Here is a 23,701-nt window from a genome sequence, read left to right on the forward strand (position 1 = left end):
AAATAGCCCTCCCTAGGTGCCTCCCAAGTTGTAGCAGCAGAACTTGATTCCCCACTTTTCCTTTTATTACTGACCTGTATCAAGGAACATGGAATCTTATAATCGAAATAAAACTTAGTAAAAAGTGAAATCGGACCAACTTGTTTTTCTTCAAAAATAGAAGTGTTTCTATGAATCCAAAGATGCCACAAAGCAGTATCAAAGATCAGTTTCCACTTTTTATCTAAGCCAAGGTTATAATTAATCCAAACCTCCCAATCAGAATTTTTAAAGATGCTAAAATCAAAGTTTTTTGGAAGATAAATTTTGCTAAAAATATCATTCCATAAGATAGATGAAGCAAAGCAATCCCTAAAAATGTGTATATGAGACTCAGAATACATATTACACCTGGAACAAATAGGAGAAATAAGAGGCATGTAAGCAGACTAGTTTTCAGCAACAGGGAGAATCGAGTGAGCACTGTTCCATAAAAACATTCTGTACTTAAAAGGAATTTGTATTTTCCAAAGATTTTTCCAAGATTTTATATTAGAAGAAACTAAGCACTTCCCCTGTAAAAGGAAATGATAAGCAGATCTAATATTGAAAATACCATCCTTACTCAAATCCCAAGTTATAAAATCCTCTAAATTAGCAAACTTAGACAAAGGGGTGGCCTTGATCATATTAAGAATATGTTAAGGGAGAAGATGATCAATGTCATTCAAAAACCAAGCCTTATCCTTGATAATGTTAGAAACTCTCCAATCAATCATGTGAGAGGGAATATCAGTAAGTGTAACATCCTTCAAAGGACCCTTCCCTAACCAATGATGATGCCATAAGGAAGTAGTAATTCCATTCCCAATCCCTACCCTTAAACCTGAAGCAAGCAATTCCCTCCCTTTTAAAATGTCTTTCCAAATTTGAGAGTGGGAAGGGCTAGCATGACAATCAAACAAACCTCCCTTCCTAAGATATTTTTCATTAAATATCCTAACCCAAAGCTTTTCTGGTTTGGTAAGAACAGACCAACCTAACTTAGCCATGAAGGCTATATTCCACAATTTTAACCTTCTAATCCCTAGACCACCTATTTCCATAGGCTTAGTAATGTGATTCCAACCTATTCTAGTAGAATATCTAGACTTATCAACCTTATTCCACAAAAATTTCCTGCAATTTCTTTCAATATCATCACAAACAGCAAGAGGAAGAATACTAGTTTGCATTAAATAAACAAGAAAAGAAGACAAACACAGACTTAACCAAGGTACACCTCCCTGCCATATTCAACAACCTAGATTGCCAACCTTTGATTTGATTGAAAGTTTTATCAAGCAAGCCAAAGTAATCACTTTTTTTTAATTTGTTAGGATGAATTTCAACTCCCAAATACTTGCCAAAGGAAGTAGTGGAAGTGAAACTAAATTCAGTGATTAAATCTTTTCTCACATTATGATTCATTTTCTTTGGAAATATAACAGTTGATTTGTTCTGATTTACCCTTAATCCAGAAATATCCCCAAAATCCTGTAAGACTTGCATAATTAGTTGAATATTACTCTTAGAAGCTTGTCCAAAAAGGAAAACATCATCTGCATAAAAAATATGAGATAAAGAGATTGATTTTGTTACCTTAATAGGCTTCCATAAATTCTGATTTACCTTGTTTTCTATCATGAGAGAGAGTCTTTCAAGGCACAAAACAAAAATATAAGATGACATTGGATCACCTTGCCTTATACCCCTCGAAGGGGTAAACTCACTAGTAATTTCCCCATTCCATAAGACAGAAATTTGAGGGGAAGTAATGCAAAACATAATCAGATTAACAAAATTCAAGGGAAAATTAAAACCAATGAGGGTTTCCTTGATGAAATTCCATTCCAAACTGTCATAAGCCTTTGTTAAGTCTAGCTTAAGGGCCATGATATTCTTTCCAACTTTAGCTTTATGAAAGATATGTGACATTTCCTTAATAATGATAACATTATCCTCAATTCCCCTACCTTGAATAAAACTGGATTGTAAGGGGCTAATCAAAGTATTCAAAAAGGATCTAAGTTTTACAGGAAATTAACTTGGTAATTAATTTATAAACAGTATTACACAATCCTATAGGTCTAAATTGAGTTAAATTAACTGGATTATCAATCTTAGGGATTAAAGAGATGTAAGATTTATTGATATCCGAATTAAAACAACCATTAGCAAAACTATCAACACATAACTTATGAAGAATGTGACTCAAGGAATCCCAATTAGCTTGAAAAAATCTTGGTTGGACACCATCCGGACCAGGACATTTCATAGGTTCCATGCTAAACAAACAATTCTTCACTTCAACCAAACTAGGACTATAAGCTGCCAACATCAAATTATCTTCCATTGATATCCTGTTAGAAGGATTAAAAGAACCAGAACCCCCTCTATTTGTTATTTTTGACTGAAAAATATTCTTATAGAAGTCAGTAGCCATATTTTTCAAAACTGAGTCATCAGTGATCCAATTATCATCAGGATCTTTTAAGCACAAAATCTTTCCCCTACTTTTTTTTATTTTTGCTAAAATATGGAAGTATTTTGTATTTAAATCACCATATTTTCGCCAATTAATGCCAGCCTTTTGTGCCCAAATAACTCTTTCCTTATCATAAATATCTTTTAATTCCTTTAACAACTCTTTTTCTAAATTTATCAAAAAAACCGAATTCCTAGTAGCTAAATATTTCTGGATACCACCTAATCTTGCCAAGAGTCTATCCTTTTTATACTTTAGATTTCCAAAAATATTATGATTCCAATTTTTGATATTATTTTGAAAATTATTCATGCCTAAGATATAATTATCACACGGTTCCTACCAATTACTAACAAAAAACTCATTAAAATCCGGGTGAGAAAGCCAAACTTCCTTGCAACGTAAAGGAAAAGGGCCATTAACTCTCGGATTAGAGCAATCAATTAAAATAGGAGAGTGATCAGAATATGTAAAAGGAAGATGAAAAACCTTAGTGTGAGGAAATTGCTCCACCCAAGCTGCGTTTCCAAGAGCTCTGTCGAGACGCTGCCTAATCAAGGTGGTACCCTCCCTAGCATTGCTCCAAGTAAATGGATTTCCATTATAACCCATATCAAACATACCCGCAACATTAGTAAAATTGTTCATATCCCTACATTGAGCATGTCTAAAGCCTCGTCCCCCAGATTTCTCACTTTGTGAAGTAACTTCATTTAAATCCCCAAATAAGAGCCATGGAGTGTTAGGCGGAGGAAGATCATCCTGCATTCCCCTCCACATTGCATGCCTCTCTTTAGGCCTTGAAGGAGCATGCATACCAGTTACAAGAGCTTCATTGTTGGTATTTTTGAAATGGAACAAAGCATGAAAAAAAGAAAAATCTTCCTTGAAATCAGCCACATCCACGACATTCTTCCAGAATAGCCAAATACCTCCCCGTTTATCATTAGCTTCTACAACCTTAAAATCATGAAATCCCAATTGAAGCATAACCTGCCTAGCTCGAAGATCATCTGATTTGGTTTCCAGAAACACAGAGACAGCAGGGCGATGCAAATTGACTAAATGACGCGCATGAGGGATAAATTCGTCCCTACAAGCTCCCCTCACATTCCATAAAATGAACTTCATTTTCAAATTTGGCAACGGGCGCTGCAAAGTAATTGAAGGGCGATCATTCGGGCCTGGATTCGGAGGAAGGTAATACACCTCCCAATCCCTCCAAAACTCGCTCATCCCTATTGGTAACACATCCTCTAATAACAATGGGGTCATTTGAGCCACTATCTCCCTCGGCCCCTAAAGATACCGATAATATCGAATCTGCAATTGCATCCCCACCACCGCATCCTGAGAGATGAATGTTGCGATAAGGCGATTTGCCATGTTTTGACCTCTGGTTTCTAATTGCAAGTGAAAAACCGGAATTCTTCTTGGAATTTGAAAAGGAAATGTTCGATCCCTTTCCTCTGCCCGAAGAATAGACAGAGCTTCCTGTTTTCTTTTCAGAGCATCCAGTAACCTCACCGCCCCTGTTAACTCCGTCGGAGAACCCGGTCGGCGCTTGATCAAAAGAGTTTTTATCATTGGTGAAGTCGGGAACAATTGAAGCGTGTTCGATTTCGGCCCCGAACCCTGCTGAAATTCGTGCACTGGAATCCCTTGGAGAATTGGCTCCTTTCCTCGAGAATTCGAGCAATTCCCCTGATCTGAGTCCTTGCGTCTCTGGTAAGTAATCATGGGAAGAGCTTGAGACAATGGGGGTTGATTTTGGTTCTGCATGGCTAGAAATTGAATGGTTTTGTACTTGGGAATTGGAAATAGTATTTAATTCTTTTAAAGTAGGGTGAGGAAGATGATTGTGTGAGACTACCTCACTATAAGAAAGTTGGGGGTTAGAAATCAAGGGAGTAGGTGAAACATCTAATTGCATTTCTTCCAAGTGGCTACTCGGGTTTGACAACTTAGCATTAATGACACTTGTCTCCTCCAAAGATGAGATTGAAGCACTATCCACCATCATTACTTCAGCTGAGATATTAACTTCATTAATCTCATTATTAGAAGGAGTAATATTGTTAATTACATATTTTGAATTTGTTTCTGCAATTCCAACTGCCTTCGCATTAACATCCAGATTAGGAACTAAAACCTCAGAATTATCATCCAAATTAGCAATAATGGCATCCACATTAGGAGAAGCAGCAGCAGTACCCTTCTTACTAATATCCAAATCAGCAGTACTAATCTTATTAATCTCCAAGGCTATGTCAACTTTATTAACCTTCTCATTTGTGACACTAGCCTCACCCAAATCTTTCCTTTTATACATAAAATTAGTACTAATATTTTTTTTATTACTGAGTTTATTTTTATTGTTGTTATTATCAACAATATTATTTTTAACAGATTTATGGTTGTTATTATCAACCAAGGAAATGCTTTTAAGATTACCCTTCCTGTTGTTATTATCAACAGATTTTGTAAATTTCTTTTTATTAGTCACTAAGGTCCATGGACCAAAATCACTTTGTGACACATTGTCAACCAAAGTATAAGAAGACTTTGACTTTGAAGATGACCCAACATTCTGAGGCCCAACACTCTGAAGCCCAACATTTTCAAGCCCTATATTCTGAGGCCCAAGATTAGAAGTGGGCTGTAAGACAGTAGCAGAATGATTTTGAGATCCAACACTTGTAGAAACTAAAGCATCAAAACTCAAATTGATTTCTGCTGAATTCTGAACTGGAGAAGCTTGTTTCACAACAGCTGTTGAATTAACTGCCACCTCTTGTTTTTTATTGAGCATGCAATTGGATTGAACATGCCCCACTTTGCCACATGTGAAACATAAGGTAGTCACATCTCATATGCAATTTGCTGCCACGCGCCACCAATCCACACTTTAGTCACCAAGGGTTTACTCAAATCAATTTCGATACAAACACAAGCATACCGCCCCCTTGTCAATCTATCGGTGGCGTAATCCACCCGAATTGGAGTCCCTGCAAGCTTTGCAATTTCAAATAGAGCAGATTTGTCAAAATATTCCACCGGCAACTCTATGAAACGGATCCAAACGGTCATCTTATCAAAGGGATTTTCAGAAGGTCTAAAATTCGGTTTCCATTTCGCCATCATCAAGTAATGGTCAAAAACAAACCAAGGGCCTCCAAACAAAGCCCTCTCGTAATCATCCTCCATCGTAAATCGGAACAGAAAAACATTATGACCAAGATCAATTGTTTCCAAACCCCCTTTGATTTTCCACATAATTCGTGCTCGATTAAGCATAAAGGCAAGCCTAATTGAAGTACCCAAACATTTCCCCATTAAGGTTAAACCCCATGGTTTCCTTAATCTATCCAAGGTAACCTTATCAAATCTGACAGTCAAATCTGAATCTGGACCAAAATCTTCATCTTGAGTCCATTCAGTCGATGTTGCCACAATCTTTCTAGCTTCCTCAAACCATTGTGAAGAACTAGCCACAACCTCACGAAAACTAGCAACAGAAGGAGGTTCCTTCCTCACTAAATCTGTCATTACCTCATCAGAAATGTGAGGCGGATCAGGAGGGTGGGTGTTATCCACCATCTTAGAGAGACAATGAAGAACAAGCTTTTCCTTTTTTCAGAGAGAAAAAACTTTAGAGAGAGAAAAAACTTTGTCACCGCATTTAATTAAAAGCTCTTTGTAAATGTACTATGTATGAATTTTTATTTATAATTATTTTTTTATCCAAAATAACATTTTACGAGCAATGTAATTCGAGACGAAAGGAGTAAGACCCCGTCACTTCACCTTAAAAATATTATATTCAGTAAAAATAATTTCAGTTCAGCAAAAATAATTTCAGTTTAGTAAAAATAATTTTAGTTCATTAAAAATCAGTAAACTTAAAAGAAGAAATATAATACAGAGTAGTAAATCAGTAAAAATAATTCCAGTTTCAGCTAAAATAATTTTAGTTAAATAAAATTAATTTGAGTTCTATAAAAATAATTTCAGTTCAGCAAAAATAATTTCACTTCCGTAAAAATAATTTCAATTCAGCAAAATTAACATGAAGTGAATTGGGACTATTTTTTTTTTATTACACCTTCTCTCTTCAAAACAGTGTGTAATTAAAAGGAAAATTTGACATTTGCTACCAGCAAAAGAACTATGTGTCACATTTGCTACCTATTTATTTATTTTTTTTTTTTTTATTTTGCTACCACCCAAATCCCTAAAATATTTATTTCATTACCAAATGACTTATGTCGTTACTATTTCCGTTAGTTGGGTTTATCCACCGTTCAACCATCTTAGCTTGCAGCCACCCCTCCACTTCACCGCCACCCATCCCCTCAACTGCCACCCCCTCCCCCTGTCGGCGTCGGCACCGGCGCTACCCCACCCTCCTCCCTTTCCCCCACCTATGCAGCCAACCCCCTCCCTTTTCCTGTTCTTGCTGCCCCGATCCCTACCCCCAAACCAAAAACCACCCCCTTTCCCTTACCCCCACCGGAAATCGACCCCCTGATGAATCACATTTAAATAGGTTTTATACGCACGTTTATGCTAGTTTTATAGTTGCTTTTTAGGTCTTTTGGTCTCTTTTTAGGTTGCAAATGCATAAGTTGTTCTTTTTGTACTCTATTACGCTTCATTTGTGTTTTCTTAATGTTTCAGGTAGTTTCTATAACTATTTGGACGCTTTCGGAGTGGTTTTGGAAGAATTGGACAATGAAAGGATGAAAAGTCGATGAATCATGGTCGCTCAATGAAGGATATGTGTTTGTGGAAGCTTAGGTTGAGATTTACATGAATGAGTAATGAATATAGAATCCACAAGGGTCGTTATACACTTTTCGGAATTGAATTTGCGTTAGAAACAAAGGAAAACGATGGTTTACAAAGGGTTAAAACAGACCTTGGTCCCTCTTTTGATCATAACTTGAGTTTTACAGATCGGATTGAAGCGATTCAAATTGAGTTAGAAAGTAGACTTGAAGAGCTTTCCATTGATAGGTTGCACGCCCTTATACGCTTCCTAGATATTGAGATACATCCCTTGAAACTTGACCTTGCAAAGCTGCCGTGATGTGCGATCGTACGTGAGCTGCTGGTTGGGGCGATGGAAAACCAGCGCCCGCTGGTCGAACCCCCCTTGGGAAGCTCGTCCGACCATCGTCCACCTATCGCCTGATGGGTGGTGCGGGCATTTGATGAGGAGTCCTATGTGGACTACAATTCTTAAATTCGACCAATCATTAAACTTCTTTTATTATTTTTATTTTCCTATTTTATTTAGGTTAGGGATTATATAAATACTCCAAGGTATTATTATTTTTCCTTATGCCTTTTATGCTTTTTATTATTTTACCTTTTTTTTAGTTTTATCTTGAACCCTAGTTTCTCATGGCATCTCCATGGATTCTTCCACGGATGATTCTTGGGTTTACTATTTTAATTTATTGAGGTATTTTATTTCTATTTCTGGCTTTTAATTATGTTTTATTCCTTAGATCTAGTTTTTATTATTTATTTCATGCTAGAGTAGTTTATTTCTAGGGTTTGGGAATCCATGTTTATATAGTGAATCTTGATTTATATTATTGATATTTTGATTATTGATTTCTCTAATTGATAGTGTTTTATTGTTAATCTTGCAACTTGATCAAATTATTGTTAATAAGAGTTTGAATCGAAAGATCTTACTTTTAGGGGCTTACCTACAATTAGCAATTCTGATTATGTTAGCGACCGAACTACATATGTTGAATTGAGAGTGTTAAGACCCGATCGTAGGCTTACCAATTGCTCTAGAAAATTAATTGATTAAATTGTTATTGATATTTGATGGATTTAGAACTATAAACATGGTGAACCATAACCCTAGGTCTTTTAATTAATTGTTTTATTCCTATTTTAATTAATACTACTTCTTATCCCAATTTCGTGGCATAATTTAGTTTCTCCAATTTCTTACAAGTTTTATTGAATAGCCATCTCTCTGTGGATTCGACCCTACTTACCCTACTATATTGTCAGTTGGTTTTGTTAGGAATTTATTTTTGACTGGTGTACGACAACCTATCACCCCTCAACGAAATCGACCCCCCTCCCCTTCCTCTACCCTTTTGGCCATCCCTAATCCTAAACCACCAGCCCTAAACCACCCTAAACGATTTTTAGGGTTTCGCTTATGGTGGTTTAGGGTTAGGGATGGCCGAAAAGGTTAGGGGAAGGGGAGGGGGGTCAGGAGGGGGGCCGATTTCCGGTGGAGGGAAGGGAAAAGGGGTGGTTTTCGGTTCAGGTGGTCGAGGCAGCAAGAAGGGGAAAAGGGAGGGGAGGTTGGCTGTGTTGGGTGGGGGAAGGGGAGGGGGGTGGGTTCGCGCTGGCGCCGACCAAAGCTCTGGGCGTCGGCCGCTAGCGGGGGGGGGGGGGGGGAGGGGGAAGGGTAGCAGTGAGGTGGAGGGGTGGCGGTTGAGGGTGGCCGGGTTACTTTTTTTTTTTGAATAATCTTAACGAAACCTTAACGGATTTCATTAAGTGATAGAGGTCTTTCGCTATAGTAAATGTCAATTTTTTCTAAAATTTGTTGCAATAAAGGAAGTACAGTCGTACAGAACTAATATTATACTGATCTGACGGTTGACAGTACACCATATATGCGTGTCATGAATCTTCCTCCTACGTTATCATTTTAGATCTCCCTTAAAATTTCTCTTTATAATCCCACTTTCTCTCTCCTCCATTGAAGCGTGTACTCTGAATTCTCCATTGAAGGGGCTTCTGAGTTTTGTCTACTCCATTGAAGCAGATTCTGAGGTAAGATGTTTCCAATTTTTTTTTGAAATCATCGAATATTCACAATCTAGGGTTTATCGTTGTTGATTGTTAGTATAGTCAATTTAGAGTTGGTGAACTTGTTAATCACTGAAGTTTTGAAAGATTACAATGATCGATTTGTTGCTAGGAATTTGCTATGTGCAATTTTTATTGATATTATTAAGCGAGAAGCGTTTTATGTGATTTTTTGGAGCCTAATTTGATAATTGCGTCAAACATTGTGAATTTGGTGTAATTTTTTTGATTGATGTAATTATGTTGTGATGATTGTAGTGCTATATACCTATATCACCTCTGTTTTCACGTGTATATTCAATTTTTGAAGCAACTGAAATTAAGGAGTATACGAGAAATGAAAGTCAAGCAAAATCAGTAATTAGGCGTAGTAGGTGAAGAGAAAGTCAGCAATCTCAGCATATTGTTGTCTAATCGTTGAGGTGATGGCACTCCGAAATGCGAGTTTGTTCCCGAAATCAGCTTCAACGGATAATCGGTTCCAAGTAAAATTGAGGTCTCCCTGCAGCTTTTCTTCTCCAGTAAAAGTGGGTTACAAGAAGAGGTTAATAGTAGCAGCTCTAGATAACAAGAGCAACGTCGGTGGCGGAGATGCCAAGAAGGGTGCAGTCCCCAACTCTAATTATGTGGTACCACTTGATAAATCTGCATCTTGCATCACTCGTCCACTTGCCGAGATCCTCCGAGATCTCAACAAAAGGATTCCTGATAACATCCTCAAACCCAACTCCAAAATTATTCCATGGTCTGTCTCCCCCTTCTGTTACTATGTTTTATTCAAATTTCATGTTGTTAAGTGTTTAGGTCTGGGTATTGATTTCATAATGTTAACATGCTATCATTAGGTACCACGCTAATCGAATGTTGAGTTTCTATGCCCCAGGTGCGGTACCCTCTCAAACCTTTTTTTTTTTTAATCAAACATTAAGCTGATACATTATTAGTATAAGGATATTACAGTTTGTTATGTACACATGACATTATTATTCCGAGAATATTGTGTTTCCTAGAATTACTACTTTGGTCGTAATCCAAATCTCTTGATTATGATGTGATGTTATGTGAGTAAGTTTGAGGACTTGTAAGCTTATATTAATATGATAAGCTCTCATAAGAGATAGATCTTTTGGGAATAAGGCTTGCACTTGTTAGAGCTTATGAAGTATTAGAAAAAGAATGGTGGATAAGGGCTACCAAGTTTATCACACATGTACAATCTATATAGCCCCATTCTACTAAGGCCTTGTTTGGTTGACACAAGAAATAAATTCCCTTGGAAGTATTATTTCATGGAAGTTGTTTGGTTGTGACAATAGAAAGTTGAAATTCCCATGAATTTTGATTGACCAAAGACAAAAGGGTGAGATAAAATTCACATGAATTCCAACTTTCTCCACTTTTGCTTTTTTGTGTCAATCAAACAAGTGTCTAATTTACCAATTCCCATGATTTTTCACTTCCTCCATTTAACTTTGTCAACCAAGCAAGCACTAAGTTCTAATAAGGGGTTGAAATAAAGGCCTTCGTACATAGGATACTTTTTAAGTACACAAACGTACTTTGATGCATAATATAATGAAAAGGGTAAGAGAAAAACGAAAAACAAATATGAAGTTAACTTGAATGTCGTCACTTAGATGAACTTGCATTCCTCAAATATATGAGTTATTTTCCCTCGTCACCATTGGCGGGCTCTAACCACACCATCATCACCATTGCTATAACTTTGTGTAATTAACTACTATCATCTTTGTCTTTCCTACCAAGCCACCACGACACCACTTAGCGGTTATTCGACAATTTTTATTTTTGTTTGTGTCTATCATTAAGCATTAGATTCCAATGTAGAATAAGATGGCAGGACATAAAAGTAGATAAGATCAGCTTTACTTTTTATTGATAGAGTAGTCAAAGGCTTAGATTGGGAATCACAAGCAAACCTGACTTGACTTTGTTAAAGATGAAGAGTCGTTTCTCCAAAATAGCTATAAGGAAACGCAAACAGGAAAGCAATGTAATTTGAATATACATTGTGGTGGGATGAGGACTTAAAAACATGGATAAGATTAACGAGTATATTGTTACATACAAGGATGCCAAAGCTAAGGCAAAAGAAGCAGTGTGACAAGCAATGGAGAAGTAATATTTTTGAGGTTTATGACAAATTAGATTCAAAGAAGGGTGTAGATGCTACTTAAGTACTTATAGGATAACTTAAAGAAGACAAATGTTTAACAAGGACCTTAGTACCGCTAAATGTGTAAAAGATAAAATCCAGATGAAAACATTTAGGAAAGATATAGGGGATACTTTGTCAAGTTGTTCTATGTTAGTCAAATTGTTGTCTTTGGAGACATATTTATTGAGGATTTTAGATGTTCATTGAAAGTGATGGTAGAAAAAAGCGTTAGAAGAGTGAAATTATGAAGGCAGCTAGCCATTTCCTATCGAGGTTTGGAGATGATTGGGTCTAATTGACTTCGTCAACAAGATTTAAAGGACTAAAAGGCTACATCAAAATTAGTGGAGGAGCACATTGGTATTATCTAAAAGAACAAAGTGATAGACTATGAATTTGAGGGATAGAGCTCATGAGTCATTCCATGAAAATAAGGGAAATAGTGATAGAATATAGATGGAGGAAATGTATAATTTGGGTTTATGTTGAGGCAGTCTATAATGGAAGGTATTCATTTGATAAGGCAAACGAATAAGTGTTTTTTTTTCAAGGGTTAGGGTTTATTATTTCAATCCTTTCACCAATATCCATTGTTGCACATATTTTTCTTTGTTAATGAATCACGTGATTCATGAGGTGGTCGAATGGAGATGGATGCATTCAAGAGCTATTTTGAGTGTGTTATGAGGTGGTCGGATGTAGATGGAGATGGATTATGTAGCCGACCCCACTTATAGGATTAAAGTTTTGATTGATTGATTGATTTTATTTAAGGGCAAGTGAGAAAGGAAAAGAGAGGGGGGGGGGGGGGGAAGGGGATTTGTGATAAGGTGTTGAGAGATGCCCTTTGTTTGGCATATCCTTTAGTGGATATACCTTACATGTATATTGAAATAGATAATGATAAGTATTAGAATGTAAAAGCAAACCTAAGGACTTGCGATACAATGAAGGATTTTCCTACTATGATTGGACTACACCAAAGGTTAGTAATCCTTAGCATTGAGCTCTTTCCTCTTTGCAGCTCTATTGGATGATTTGACAAGGTCTATTGAGGGTAAAATTATTAGTAAATCCCCTACCTTAAGCGTTAGAGAAAATCAAGTCAACTCCTAAACAAAGTAGTTAAGATAGTAGTAACTTATAAGGAAGGGTTTTGATTTGCACCAGGATGGTAGAAAGTACCTTGATGAATCTTTGGAAGCGACTTTCGTATTTCTTGTGATACCTATCATTACATGATTGGTTCTACGTGTATTGAGACTTTTTCGGCCGGCTTCATGATCTTAGGGTTTTGACACCCTTTCAAGTAGCATGGGCCTTCATAGCACTACCTTTCCATAGGTTTGCCATTCCATGGCTGTTTCATGGACATTTTGTCCACTCTTTATAGTCCTCTTTCCCCGATAACCTTGTTTTTTAGCTTTCCTTAGCTTATCTCTCGATGGGTTATGATGAATATATGAAGGCCCTATACCCCTAATGTAGAGTCAAACATTTGGTTTGCCTTTGTCCAAGATGTCATTTGAACAATTTGTCAAGAAGTGCTTGCAGAATCAAATAACAAAGAACTGTGTCACTATTAAAGGTAAAGTTGTGATCTGTATTGCCCAGGAAAAAAATAATGAAGAGTTCCTTTATATGTTACCAAGGAGGCATTGTTCAGGTCGTAATGTGAAGTTCCCCCTAATGTAAGGAGAAGGATAGTTATGTTACAAGGTTTTCTTAGTCTGATGGTGAATTTTGTTTGAAGTTCCTTTGAAAATGCTTGGTTACTATCTGAAGTTGTGCATGGGAACCTTACAAATTTACAGTAATTTGGATTGAATTCATTGTATGATAGGGAATGAAGCATACACTCTTTTTTTTTTTTTACCCAAAATAAAAAATCCATTTGATCAATATATTCATGTTTAACCAAGTTCTTTTTTTCTCTTCCAGCTAATTTATCCTATTGTTGGTTGAATATTATTCGCTGATTACACTCCCGACTCCTCAAATAAGTCCACTTGGCTATTTTTTGTGGGACTAAAGGAGTGACTGCAATGGTTGATCTCCCATTTTTCTTTTGATATTGTCAAATTTGGCTTTTAGTCTAGCAGAGTATTTCCCGTTATCGTGGAGATCAATTAATGACAAGGCTGATCTAAAAGGAGCTTAATATGCTTGTAAAGTATCTAGAGTCCTTGGCCATCTTATGGTTTCAAGTTGATGGATTAAGCTTACCATTGGCATGACTAAAGATTGTTGTTGTCTACAGGTCTTTTACTATTCTCTTGGGATAAGTTAGAAATAGTATGCTTGTTGTCTACAGGTCCTTGTTTCTTTGCTGCGATTTATGAAACAATATGGTTTTCTTTGACTGAAAATAGTTTGAAATAATTGGAGGTTGGTATAGTGCTTTTTGGTGATGTTAATATGGCAGAATTTTAGTGATAGTGCTATTAGTTTTTGGATTTTTTTTCAATCACTTGGATTTTAGCTTTATGGTTAGCTTTCATGGCCTTATTTATTTTTTTTTTTAAAAAACCTTGTATAGGTATTTACTATTTAGGTAATGAAGTAGATGGGTATTATGCTGCATATGTTTCTTTCTTTCTTTATTATTATTATTATTATTATTATTATTATTATTATTATTATTATTATTATTATTATTATTATTATTATTATTATTTTTTAATAGTTTTATTTGTAGTTGAAGCTTGAAGCTGGATTTGGTTAAACTGAAAGTCCTTTGGTTTGCCTATTGTACTTGTAACTCTGTCCACTTCTTGCAGTGTGATCCTTGATTTTGCTGCTTCTATTTTTCTCATTGTCTGTTGTATAAGATACTGTACAGAATATTTGCAGGAGTTTTAGTTTGTTTTTGCCTAGTCAATTAATTATGATTTCTTCTGTTCTCATTTCCTACCATTTTGATTGTCTAGTATGAGTGGGGGCAGAAACAAGTAAGCTCTGCTCCAATCCAATGAAAAGAAGAATATAAATGGAACAATTTGACGTTTGCGTTTGTCAATGCATGTTCTGTATCATTAATAACTTATATTGTATATTTGTAAAAATTATTAAAATATGATATAGGAAAATATACATAAAGACTAATCGGACTACATCTTATATCACAACATTTTTTGTATATATTATATTAAAAAGCAAAGGTCAAAGTTAGTTTTTCCTCTGTTCCAAATTAGTTGATACGTTTATTTTTGGCATACGTATTAATTGTGAGAGTAGAAGACGCATCACATAAATACCCCTTATATACAAATTAATTACCCACCCGTTCTTAACCCGCTTGCACTTCAACTAGCCACAGGTACCTTCACTTTCCTCTATTCCTCAACCCCACCACCACCTTCACAACCACCACAACCCACCTCTTTTATCCATTGTTACCACCGTCAACCCATATCTCCAGAGAAATCAGCAACTCTCTAAATCTCCTCCTTCCTCTTTCTCTCTCTTCTTCAACCAATTACAAGCTCCCTTGAAAGTTTCAGAAGTTTTGTACATCCTTCAAATCCATTGTTGGTTGAATTAATTCAACACTTCTATCAAACTTGGACAATTTTGCACTCAGTTTTCTTTTTTTCTTTTTTTTATTTTTAATTTCTCCAATATTTTGGTATGATTTAGGGAGTAAATTGGAGAACAATAGAAGGCATAAATTTAGATGCATTACATGCATATCCTAAAATCTATGAAGATTTCTAGATTTAAGCAAAGAGATCGAAGTAGAGAAGGGAGATTGAAGATAGAGGCTAATTCCATGCTCTTTCTACTATGTGCTTCGCTGGATAGTTGGGCATGTTACTAGGTAGACAGGATAGAGAAGAGATCAGAGGATTGGTGACGTTGAGGTGGTGGCGGCGGCAGCGGCATTAATGTTTTCGGTGGAGTGGGGAGGATGACAATGGAGGAATGAGAGATCAGAGGATTGGTGAAGGGAGGGGAGAGAATAATAGAAATTAGGAAGGTTAAAATTGACATATTTATGTATAGAACTTACCCAAAATAGAAAGGTATCAACTCAAAAGAATTTTTTTTAAAAGGAATACGTGTCAACTAATTTAGTATAGAGGAAGTATATGAACAGTTCAAAAATCAAATTGCTGTGTTTATATTTGATGAAAATCGTGATCAACTAGGAGATGATGGTTTAAACTCTTTGCATGACCAGAGAAAATTAAAACACTCATGGATCATGTGATAGCATTGATATTTATTTTGGTGATAACAATGTCTGTAAAAAGGCTTCTGTCCACAGAAGGGGATCAGTAAAATCAGTTGAATGCTACTTTTCCATTGTGATGAATGAAAGGTTGCTTGACTTCTTTCCATTAGTTCCGTGTTCAGAAATGAAGCTAATGTGACTGAACTTCTGATAGAATTATTCACTGATGTAAGATTTTTATTTCAGAAATGAAGCAAAGTTGATGCTCATTGTTATTGTGCAGGCTGGTGTGGAGAAGTACGTGATGCCATCTTCTCTGATGATGGAAGTGTAACAGTTGTTTACCGTGTCACTATACGAGGATCTGATGGAGAGGTGGGTTTCTATCCTTGTGCTGCATTTTCTTTGTTTACTCACTCAAACTCATGCAAGATAAAGTTTTTTGGCTTTTTTATATGAGTATTATTAGGTGTGATGTCTGGTTCTGAGTCTTCTGACTGCAATTTATGCAAGGTATTGATATTTTACGTATTATAAATTTATAATGGACAAGAATAAACAATAGTCTTCTCCTATAAGCCTTGTTGCATAAGATGGAGTCCTACTTCTATAGCCATTCACTATTGATTATGATTATTGAGTTGCTATGACAAACTTTGGATAACAGCCTTGAAGTTGTTTACTATTAGATGTTGATAGATTTGTTCACTTTTCATTAAGAAATGTTTTGTGTTTTTCAAATTTTGTTGTTTCCTTAAACAAATATATTTTCTTCTTGATATTAGTTGAACTTGCTGCAACATTTTTATGTAAAAATCACATTGATTAGACTTATATGAAGTATGACATTGCTTTTCTTTTTCCTAATGCCTTGCTTACCAACCTGAAATGCATTCCCTTTGTTTGCTATACACACTATGCTGATCCGTGCTGGGGGAAGTTGTATGATACTATTGATACCCTGTTGAGCTTGCATAAGAAATAGATCTCTTTTTGTTCTCTAGATAATCGTGTCCAAGTTTATTGATCCTCTCATGGCTGGCTTTAATTTGGTACCTTACATAGTTATATGGCCTGTTTGTTCTTTTCCAATGCAACAAGCATCTTACGGGTTTCTGTGCTTAGCACACTGCTAGTTTACTGATGGTTTGTGTCAAAGTATTCTAGATTGATCAACATAATGGTCTGAATCTTCTGATGGTGAATTTTTTTTATTGATAATTCAAGGCATATCGTGAAGCTACTGGAACAATATTGTCTAATGACCCAAATGCTGCTGATCCAGTTGCTGCCGCAGAAGAGATTGCCTTTGTCAGGGCCTGTGCTCGTTTTGGGCTTGGGTTGTATTTATATCACGAGTAATTTATTTTCCCCATGTTTATTCTGGATTTTTGATGTACATACAATCATGTCTAGATAAAGGCGTGTCACATGACATCATACGCATTGACATTGAATGAGCATCAGGTGAAAGCTTGATGCCTTTGAGTGCTGTAATTCTCTCCTGAAAGTAAAGCCAAACAATGAGTTTACAATTAGTACAAGTTACTGAAGTTAGCATACCCACCGAGGGATGATTTGTCTGAGTTTGTCTTGTCAAATGACATGATTGAGATGTAGTTTGATAATTGATTGGATACTTGGGTGTAGCTATGCTTGTTTATTTCTAGTACTACTAGTTTGATTGGATACTTGGATATAGCTATGCTTGTTTATTCTAAGTATTTTAGATTGCATATATACGCTAAATCCTTATACAATTCTATTACTATGATAGTCATCATTTACCTCTTTTGAAATTTCATATCCAAACCAACGAGTAAATACCTCTTCAAGATTTCATCACCAATTGAGAAATCAACAAAAAGATCAATAGCAGTTTAATCAATGACTAGATTTAATTCATCAAATTAATGATTTTGCATATTTATAAGTTAAATGAAATTTAAGAAAAATTTTCACTTTGATGCCTTAAGGTTTGATGAGAGTGGATAGATAACTCGAGTGATTAGGGCTCCTCTCTATGACGTTGATTTTCATCACCCGTCTTTGAACACTTTAAACACTTTGATGGTGTCTAGAAATATTTTTAATTTTAAAATGAATTTTTTTTTATCTTTGTAGTCTTATTTGATTATATTAAAAAATGGACAAAATCCCTATTTAAGGTAGTGGTTTTGCCTTAAATCGCTACTTAAAATGCAATTTATCTCATAATCGCTACTTAAAGTAGTGTTTTCCTCAAAACAACTACTTTAAGAGCTCGTTTGGTTGCAATGAGAATTAACTTTCCATGGTAATTTGCAAATAATGGAAAATTATTTCCCTATTCAAATTCCTAGGAAATTGCCTTAGTATGTTTGGTTGGCATTAAGGAAATTACAATTTCTAGGAAATTTGAGTCACCTAAAGGGACGTGGGTAAATGAATTCCCACATTATGTAGGAAATTCCTCCACTTTGCACTTTTTTTGGTTAACCAAACAACACCTTAATAGTACATTTGTTAGGAATTTTGAGTGCCTATATAAGTTCGGTATAACCAAACAAGGCTTAAGTACATAATAAATGAAAAATTAACTAGAGCGACCTCATCCTAGTGAAACAATTGTCAATTTACTTGTAATAGAGATTTTGCCCAATCATTTTTGTCTTCTATTAACTGGAAATTAACAGAGTAAAAAGTGGATTTATACCAAATAATGGGAAAAAAAGCTGGGATCTTTCAAAAAAAAAAAAAAAAAAAGCTGGGATGATTAAACGCAGATGATTGTGGATAATACTTTCATATTACTCAAAATAGAGATAGAAAGGTCCACAGAATAGCCCAGAATGATGAATTGTATTCTGAAAAAGAAGACGAAGATGATGATTATGACGATGATTTTATGCTTGTTGCCAACAAATGCGAGAAGTAGCAGAATTACAGAGAAGAAAGACGAAGACCCGAAACCAAAGCCATGGCCGGAGCAATTCCACTCAGTGTTGGTGATGAACAACACAAAGAAGAATGAATTGCAGGTGACTGATTTATGGTATGATTGGCCAAATGGTCGTAACTTGAATCTCATTCAAAATCAATTGGGCAAGTTGTTGTATGATGTAGAGTGGAATAATGGCACTTCTTACTATTATACACTTGATGCTACTTCTGAATGCCGTACAATCCTTTTCGAAGTGGGAATTTTGAGACCCAATTGGCTTGAAGGTGCTACTTATCTGGGTCAGCAACATATGGATGGATTTCTTTGCAATGTTTGGGAAAAAGTGGACTTCATTTGGTATTATGAGGATGTTGTTACTCGCAGGCCTGTTTACTGGCTCTTTTATACTGGTATGTTTTTCTTGGTTTTGTCAGATTTTCTTTCTTTTGTGATGTATTTGATTGGAAAGTGAAAAACCCTGAATTCGATTTGGTTTGTTATTTGGCAGGTTTATACGCTCATGTGATAACATTTGAAGAGGGTGCTGTTTTGGAGGATTCGCGGTGGCAGGCCCCGGTTTACTGCTTTAACAAGAAGAAGGTATCGGAGGAGGAGGAGCAGCAGGAAACTGCTGGATACCCACATCAGTTTCTTAGAGATACAATGTCAGTAGCCTTTACATGATCCCTTTTCTGTTTCTGTTTCTTAATGCTGCTGTTGCTGTTTCTTGTGGCGTTTCTTTAGTTTTTTCATTTGTGGACTTCGCTTTCTGTGTCAATGTTGTTGAATAAATTACATTAACTTATTAATGTATCTTGCATTGATGGTCTTGATATGTTGGAAAATCACCCAGCACGTCTGATCACTAACAATTACACGAGGGTTGCTAGTAGCTGTTATGACCTTTTCTTCGATGTTTGCTGGATGCCTTTCGAGCTTTTGTAATTGGATTGACATCTTTTGGACTTGAACACTTTGGCTAAGAGCCTAGGGGAATCTTTGGAATTGGCCTCCCTATGAGAAGATGATGTCAATTAGAGGGTTTGAGATTGCAGAGTCATATCAGTTGTAGGCAGGGAATACAGTTAGGTATTTGGCATGAACACCTGGGCTTACATAGTGTGGCTGTTCCTAGATGGAAATTGCTTGTAGGCAGGGAAATTCCCATTTACATAGGAAATTAGGAATGTTGCCGTCAATCTTTATAGGACTCTTTAGAAGTGTCGGGACTTTTTTAGTATTTCAGATTGGCAAGTAAAGCTTAACTATGTTTCCCTAGTATTTATAAGATCATATCATTTTTTCAATTGGACCATATGGTGGTGTCTGTGCCTGGTTGAGATGTGACCTTTTAAACGGATATTACAAGTTATGTGCAACAAGAAAGAATTGTACTCTGAAGAAGAAGATGAAGATGATTATGATGGTGATTCTCTGCTTGGTGCTAACAAATGTGAGTAGTAACAGAATTACAGACTAAGACCCAAAACCAAAGGCATAGACGTAGCAATTCCACTCAGTGTTGATGGTGAACAACACAAAGAAGAATCACTTGCAGGTGACTGATTTTGGTATGATTGGCCAAATAGTCATAACTTGAACCTCATTCAAAAACGATTGGGCAAGTTACTATATGATGTAGAATGGAATATTGACACTTCTTAATATTTCTGTAATTCTTTCCTGAAGTAAAGTCAAACATTGGGTTTACGATTAGTACAAGTTAGTATACTTATCAGGGGATTTGTCTGAGTTTGTCTTGTCAAATGACTTGGTTCGGAAGTAGTTTGGTTAGATAATTAGATATAGCTATGCTTGTTTATTTCAAGTAGTAGTTTGATTGGATACTTGGATATAACTTTGCTAAGTATAATTTTAGGTTGCATATACGCTAAAATCAACAATTCTATTAGTAACCTTATACAATGATACTATGTGTCTCATCATTTACCTTTCTTTTGAAGTTTCATATCCTAACAAACGAGTATCTACCTCTTCAAGATTCCATCACCGATTGAGAAATCAACAAAAAGATCAATAGTAATTTAATCAACAACTTGATTTGTTATTCATCAAATTAGTGATTTAACATATTTTTAAGTTTAATGATATTTATGAAAAAAATTTCAGTTTGATGCCTTAAGGTTTGATATAATTCCTCTTTGGTGCCATGACCTTTTAAACTTTGTTTCACTATAGTGTCTTGTGGTTTGAAAATATCACTTTGGTGGTGCTTAGAAATATACTCAGTATATTAATGCTCATTTTTAAAACGAAAAAAATAAATTATGTTTGTAGTCTTATTTGATTTCATTCAAAATTGGACGAAACCACTATTTGAAGGAGTGGTTCTGTCTTAAAACCTTTGCTTAGGTTCTGTTCTCTTCAACTTAATTTCAATTCGGTTCAGTTCAGTCCTAATTTTCTTCTCTCATAAAATAATTCAATTCAATTCAGTTCAGTCCGGCTCGGCTCATTACAGTAAATCAGAACAGGCCCGTAAAGTAGCAGTTTATCCCATAACAGCTAATTGAAGTAGTGTTTTCCTCAAAATTGGCACTTTAAGTTCGTGATAAATAAAAAATTCACTGGGGGGCAGCCTCATGAAATTATTGTCAGTAAAAGGGAACAGATGCAATATACTACGGAGTAGTATTTGTGATAGAGATTTTGCCCCATCACTTCTGTCTTTTATCAACTGAAAATTAACAAAGTAAAAAGTGGGTTTATGCGAAATAATTGGAAAGAAAGCTGGGATGATAAATTGATAAGACGCAGTTGATTGAGGATAATACTCTCAAATTACTCAAAATTGAGATAGAAAAGGTCCATTAGCCGAGAATTATAAACTGTATTTTGAAGAAGAAGATGAATATGAAGATGATGATTATGATGATGATTTTCTGCTTGATCTTAACAAATGCGTGGAGTAACAGAATTACAGAGAAGAAAGACGAAAACCCGAAACCAAAGCCATGGCCGGAGCAATTCCACTCAGTCTTGGTGATAAACAACACAAAGAAGAATGAATTGCAGGTGACAGATTTATGGTATGACTGGCCAAATGGTCGTAACTTGAATCTGATTCAAAAACAATTGGGCAAGTTACTGTACGATGTAGAATGGAATAATGGCACTTCTTACTATTATACACTTGATGCTACTTCTGAATGCCGGACAGTTCTTTTCGAAGTGGGAATTCTGAGACCAAATTGGCTTGAAGGCGCTACTTATCTGGGTCAGCATCATATGGATGGATTTCTTTGCAATGTTTGGCAGAAAGTGGATTTTCTTTGGTATTATGAGGATGTTGTTACTCGCAGACCTGTTTACTGGCTTTTCTATACTGGTATGTTTTTTTTTTTTTTTTTTTTTTGGGGTTTTCAGATTTTTTTTTTTCCTTCTGTGACGTTCTTGATTGTTTGTTATTGAAAAATGAAAAACCTCGAAATCGATTTGGTTTGTTATCTGGCAGGTAGAGCTGTTCATGTGATAACCTTTGAAGAAGGTGCTGTCCTGGAGGATTCACAGTGGCAGGCCCCGGTTTACTGTTTTAACAAGAAGGAGGAGGAAAAGCAGCAGCAGCAAATTGATGGATACCCACATCAGTTTCTTAGAGATATAATGCCACTGGCCTTTACATGATTTCTTTTCTGTTTCTGTTTTTTTTTATGCTGCTGCTGTTTCTTGTTGTTTTTCTTTAGATTTTGGTTTAGGTTTATTTGTGTGGACTTTGCTTTCTGTGTCAATGGTGTTGAATAAACTAGATTAACTTATCAATGTATCTTGCATTGGTGGTCTTGATTTATAAGAAAGTCACGCAGCATGTCTGCTCACTAACAATTAGACGAGGGTGGCTAGTAACTGTTATGATCTCCTTTCTGATGTTTGCTGGATGCCTTTCGAGCTTTTGTAATTGGATGAGTGGGAAAGATCGCTTAGACTATAACCTAACATGTTCAAATTGACATCTTTGGACTTGAGCACTTTGGCAAAGAGCCTAGGGGAATCTTTGAAATTGACCTCCCTCTGAAAAATTGATGTCAATTCTATTGAGAGAGGGTTTGAGATTGCAGAGTCATATCAGTTGTAGGCAGGGCTTTCAGATAGGTATTTGGCTTGAATTTGCCGGACTTAAAATAACACTATAAGACGAAGTGTGGCTGTTTCTAGATGGAAATTGCTTGTAGGCAGGGAAATTCCCATTTACATAGGAATGTAGCAGTCAATCTTCCTAGGACTCTTCAGATGTTTCGGAACTTATAAGATCATACTACAGTATCGTTTTTTCAATTGGTCCATATCATGTCTGTGCCTGGTTGGGATGTGACCAGGAAAAGCAAAGGCTTCAGCTTGAGAGTAGTAATTGCTGCAACCCTGCTGGAAAATTAACCAGAGTGATGATTATCTGTCAGTTAGTCTTTGTTCTTGGGTTAGTTGTAGGGGTAGACTCTTTAAAAGTATCTGATAATCAGATATGGTCACGCCAAGCTTCTCTATGCTTCCCTATTACTGATAAGATCATACCCAAGCATTTATATATACATGTCTAACATGAATACATTAATACAAGTGGAGGGTTGGACCGTTGGAACAACAATGATCAAATGTGTAAGCTGCTACAATATGGTCCTGGGTTACTCTATGTGAAAGCTGAGAGTCTGACTAGCATCTTGTTCATGGTTGCCTGCTTCTGGTAGCTGCAGTAGAGCTGAATGAATTGTTGTTGCAACACCTGAAGGTAGCTCTTGTGTAAGATTGAGATAAGCTGTGAGCTGTAGAATGAAAAGGCTTGTGACTGGAGATTTTACTTGCTTTTGACTTTTGTCAGGACCATGGAAAGAGAGAAATAGGTGTAACTGTAATACTTAGCAGAAACAATGGGAGGGAGTAGAATACAGCTCCTTGTCACCGTTTGAAGGGCTTGCCGGGGACCAAAGGGTTGATTCAGTCGCCGGCGAGCAGATTTTTGAAGAATAATGTAGAGCGAGTTAGGTACTTGGGTGTGAGGCTGTGTCTGATTCCAATTTTTATTCATTTTGCTTACTTGAGTTAGTA

General features: G+C 36.1%; 3 protein-coding genes across 3 annotated transcripts; 2 read left to right on the forward strand and 1 right to left on the reverse strand.

Annotated features, from left to right (window-relative positions):
* Positions 1-5,368: 5,368 nt before the first annotated feature.
* LOC145583466 (uncharacterized) lies at positions 5,369-6,106 on the reverse strand. Its single transcript, XM_081640700.1, has one exon. It carries the CDS (start codon positions 6,104-6,106, stop codon positions 5,369-5,371), a length of 738 nt encoding a protein of 245 aa, XP_081496826.1.
* Positions 6,107-9,175: 3,069 nt separating this feature from the next.
* Positions 9,176-17,306, forward strand: LOC145582678 (DNA repair RAD52-like protein 2, chloroplastic). The gene is made up of 5 exons (XM_081639666.1): positions 9,176-9,328; positions 9,675-10,109; positions 10,210-10,247; positions 16,004-16,095; positions 16,948-17,306. The coding sequence occupies exons 2-5, from the start codon at positions 9,790-9,792 to the stop codon at positions 17,080-17,082; spliced, it is 585 nt and encodes a 194-aa protein (XP_081495792.1). The 5' UTR covers positions 9,176-9,328; positions 9,675-9,789; the 3' UTR covers positions 17,083-17,306.
* A 1,142-nt stretch (positions 17,307-18,448) lies between these two features.
* On the forward strand, positions 18,449-22,423 carry LOC145582679 (uncharacterized). Its single transcript, XM_081639667.1, has 4 exons — positions 18,449-19,053; positions 19,152-19,308; positions 21,580-21,992; positions 22,119-22,423. The coding sequence occupies exons 1-4, from the start codon at positions 18,552-18,554 to the stop codon at positions 22,286-22,288; spliced, it is 1,242 nt and encodes a 413-aa protein (XP_081495793.1). The 5' UTR covers positions 18,449-18,551; the 3' UTR covers positions 22,289-22,423.
* Positions 22,424-23,701: the final 1,278 nt, after the last annotated feature.

This window comes from Chenopodium album, chromosome 15 (genome assembly GCF_948465745.1).
Source record: "Chenopodium album chromosome 15, dcCheAlbu1.1, whole genome shotgun sequence".
Lineage (NCBI taxonomy): Eukaryota > Viridiplantae > Streptophyta > Magnoliopsida > Caryophyllales > Amaranthaceae > Chenopodium > Chenopodium album.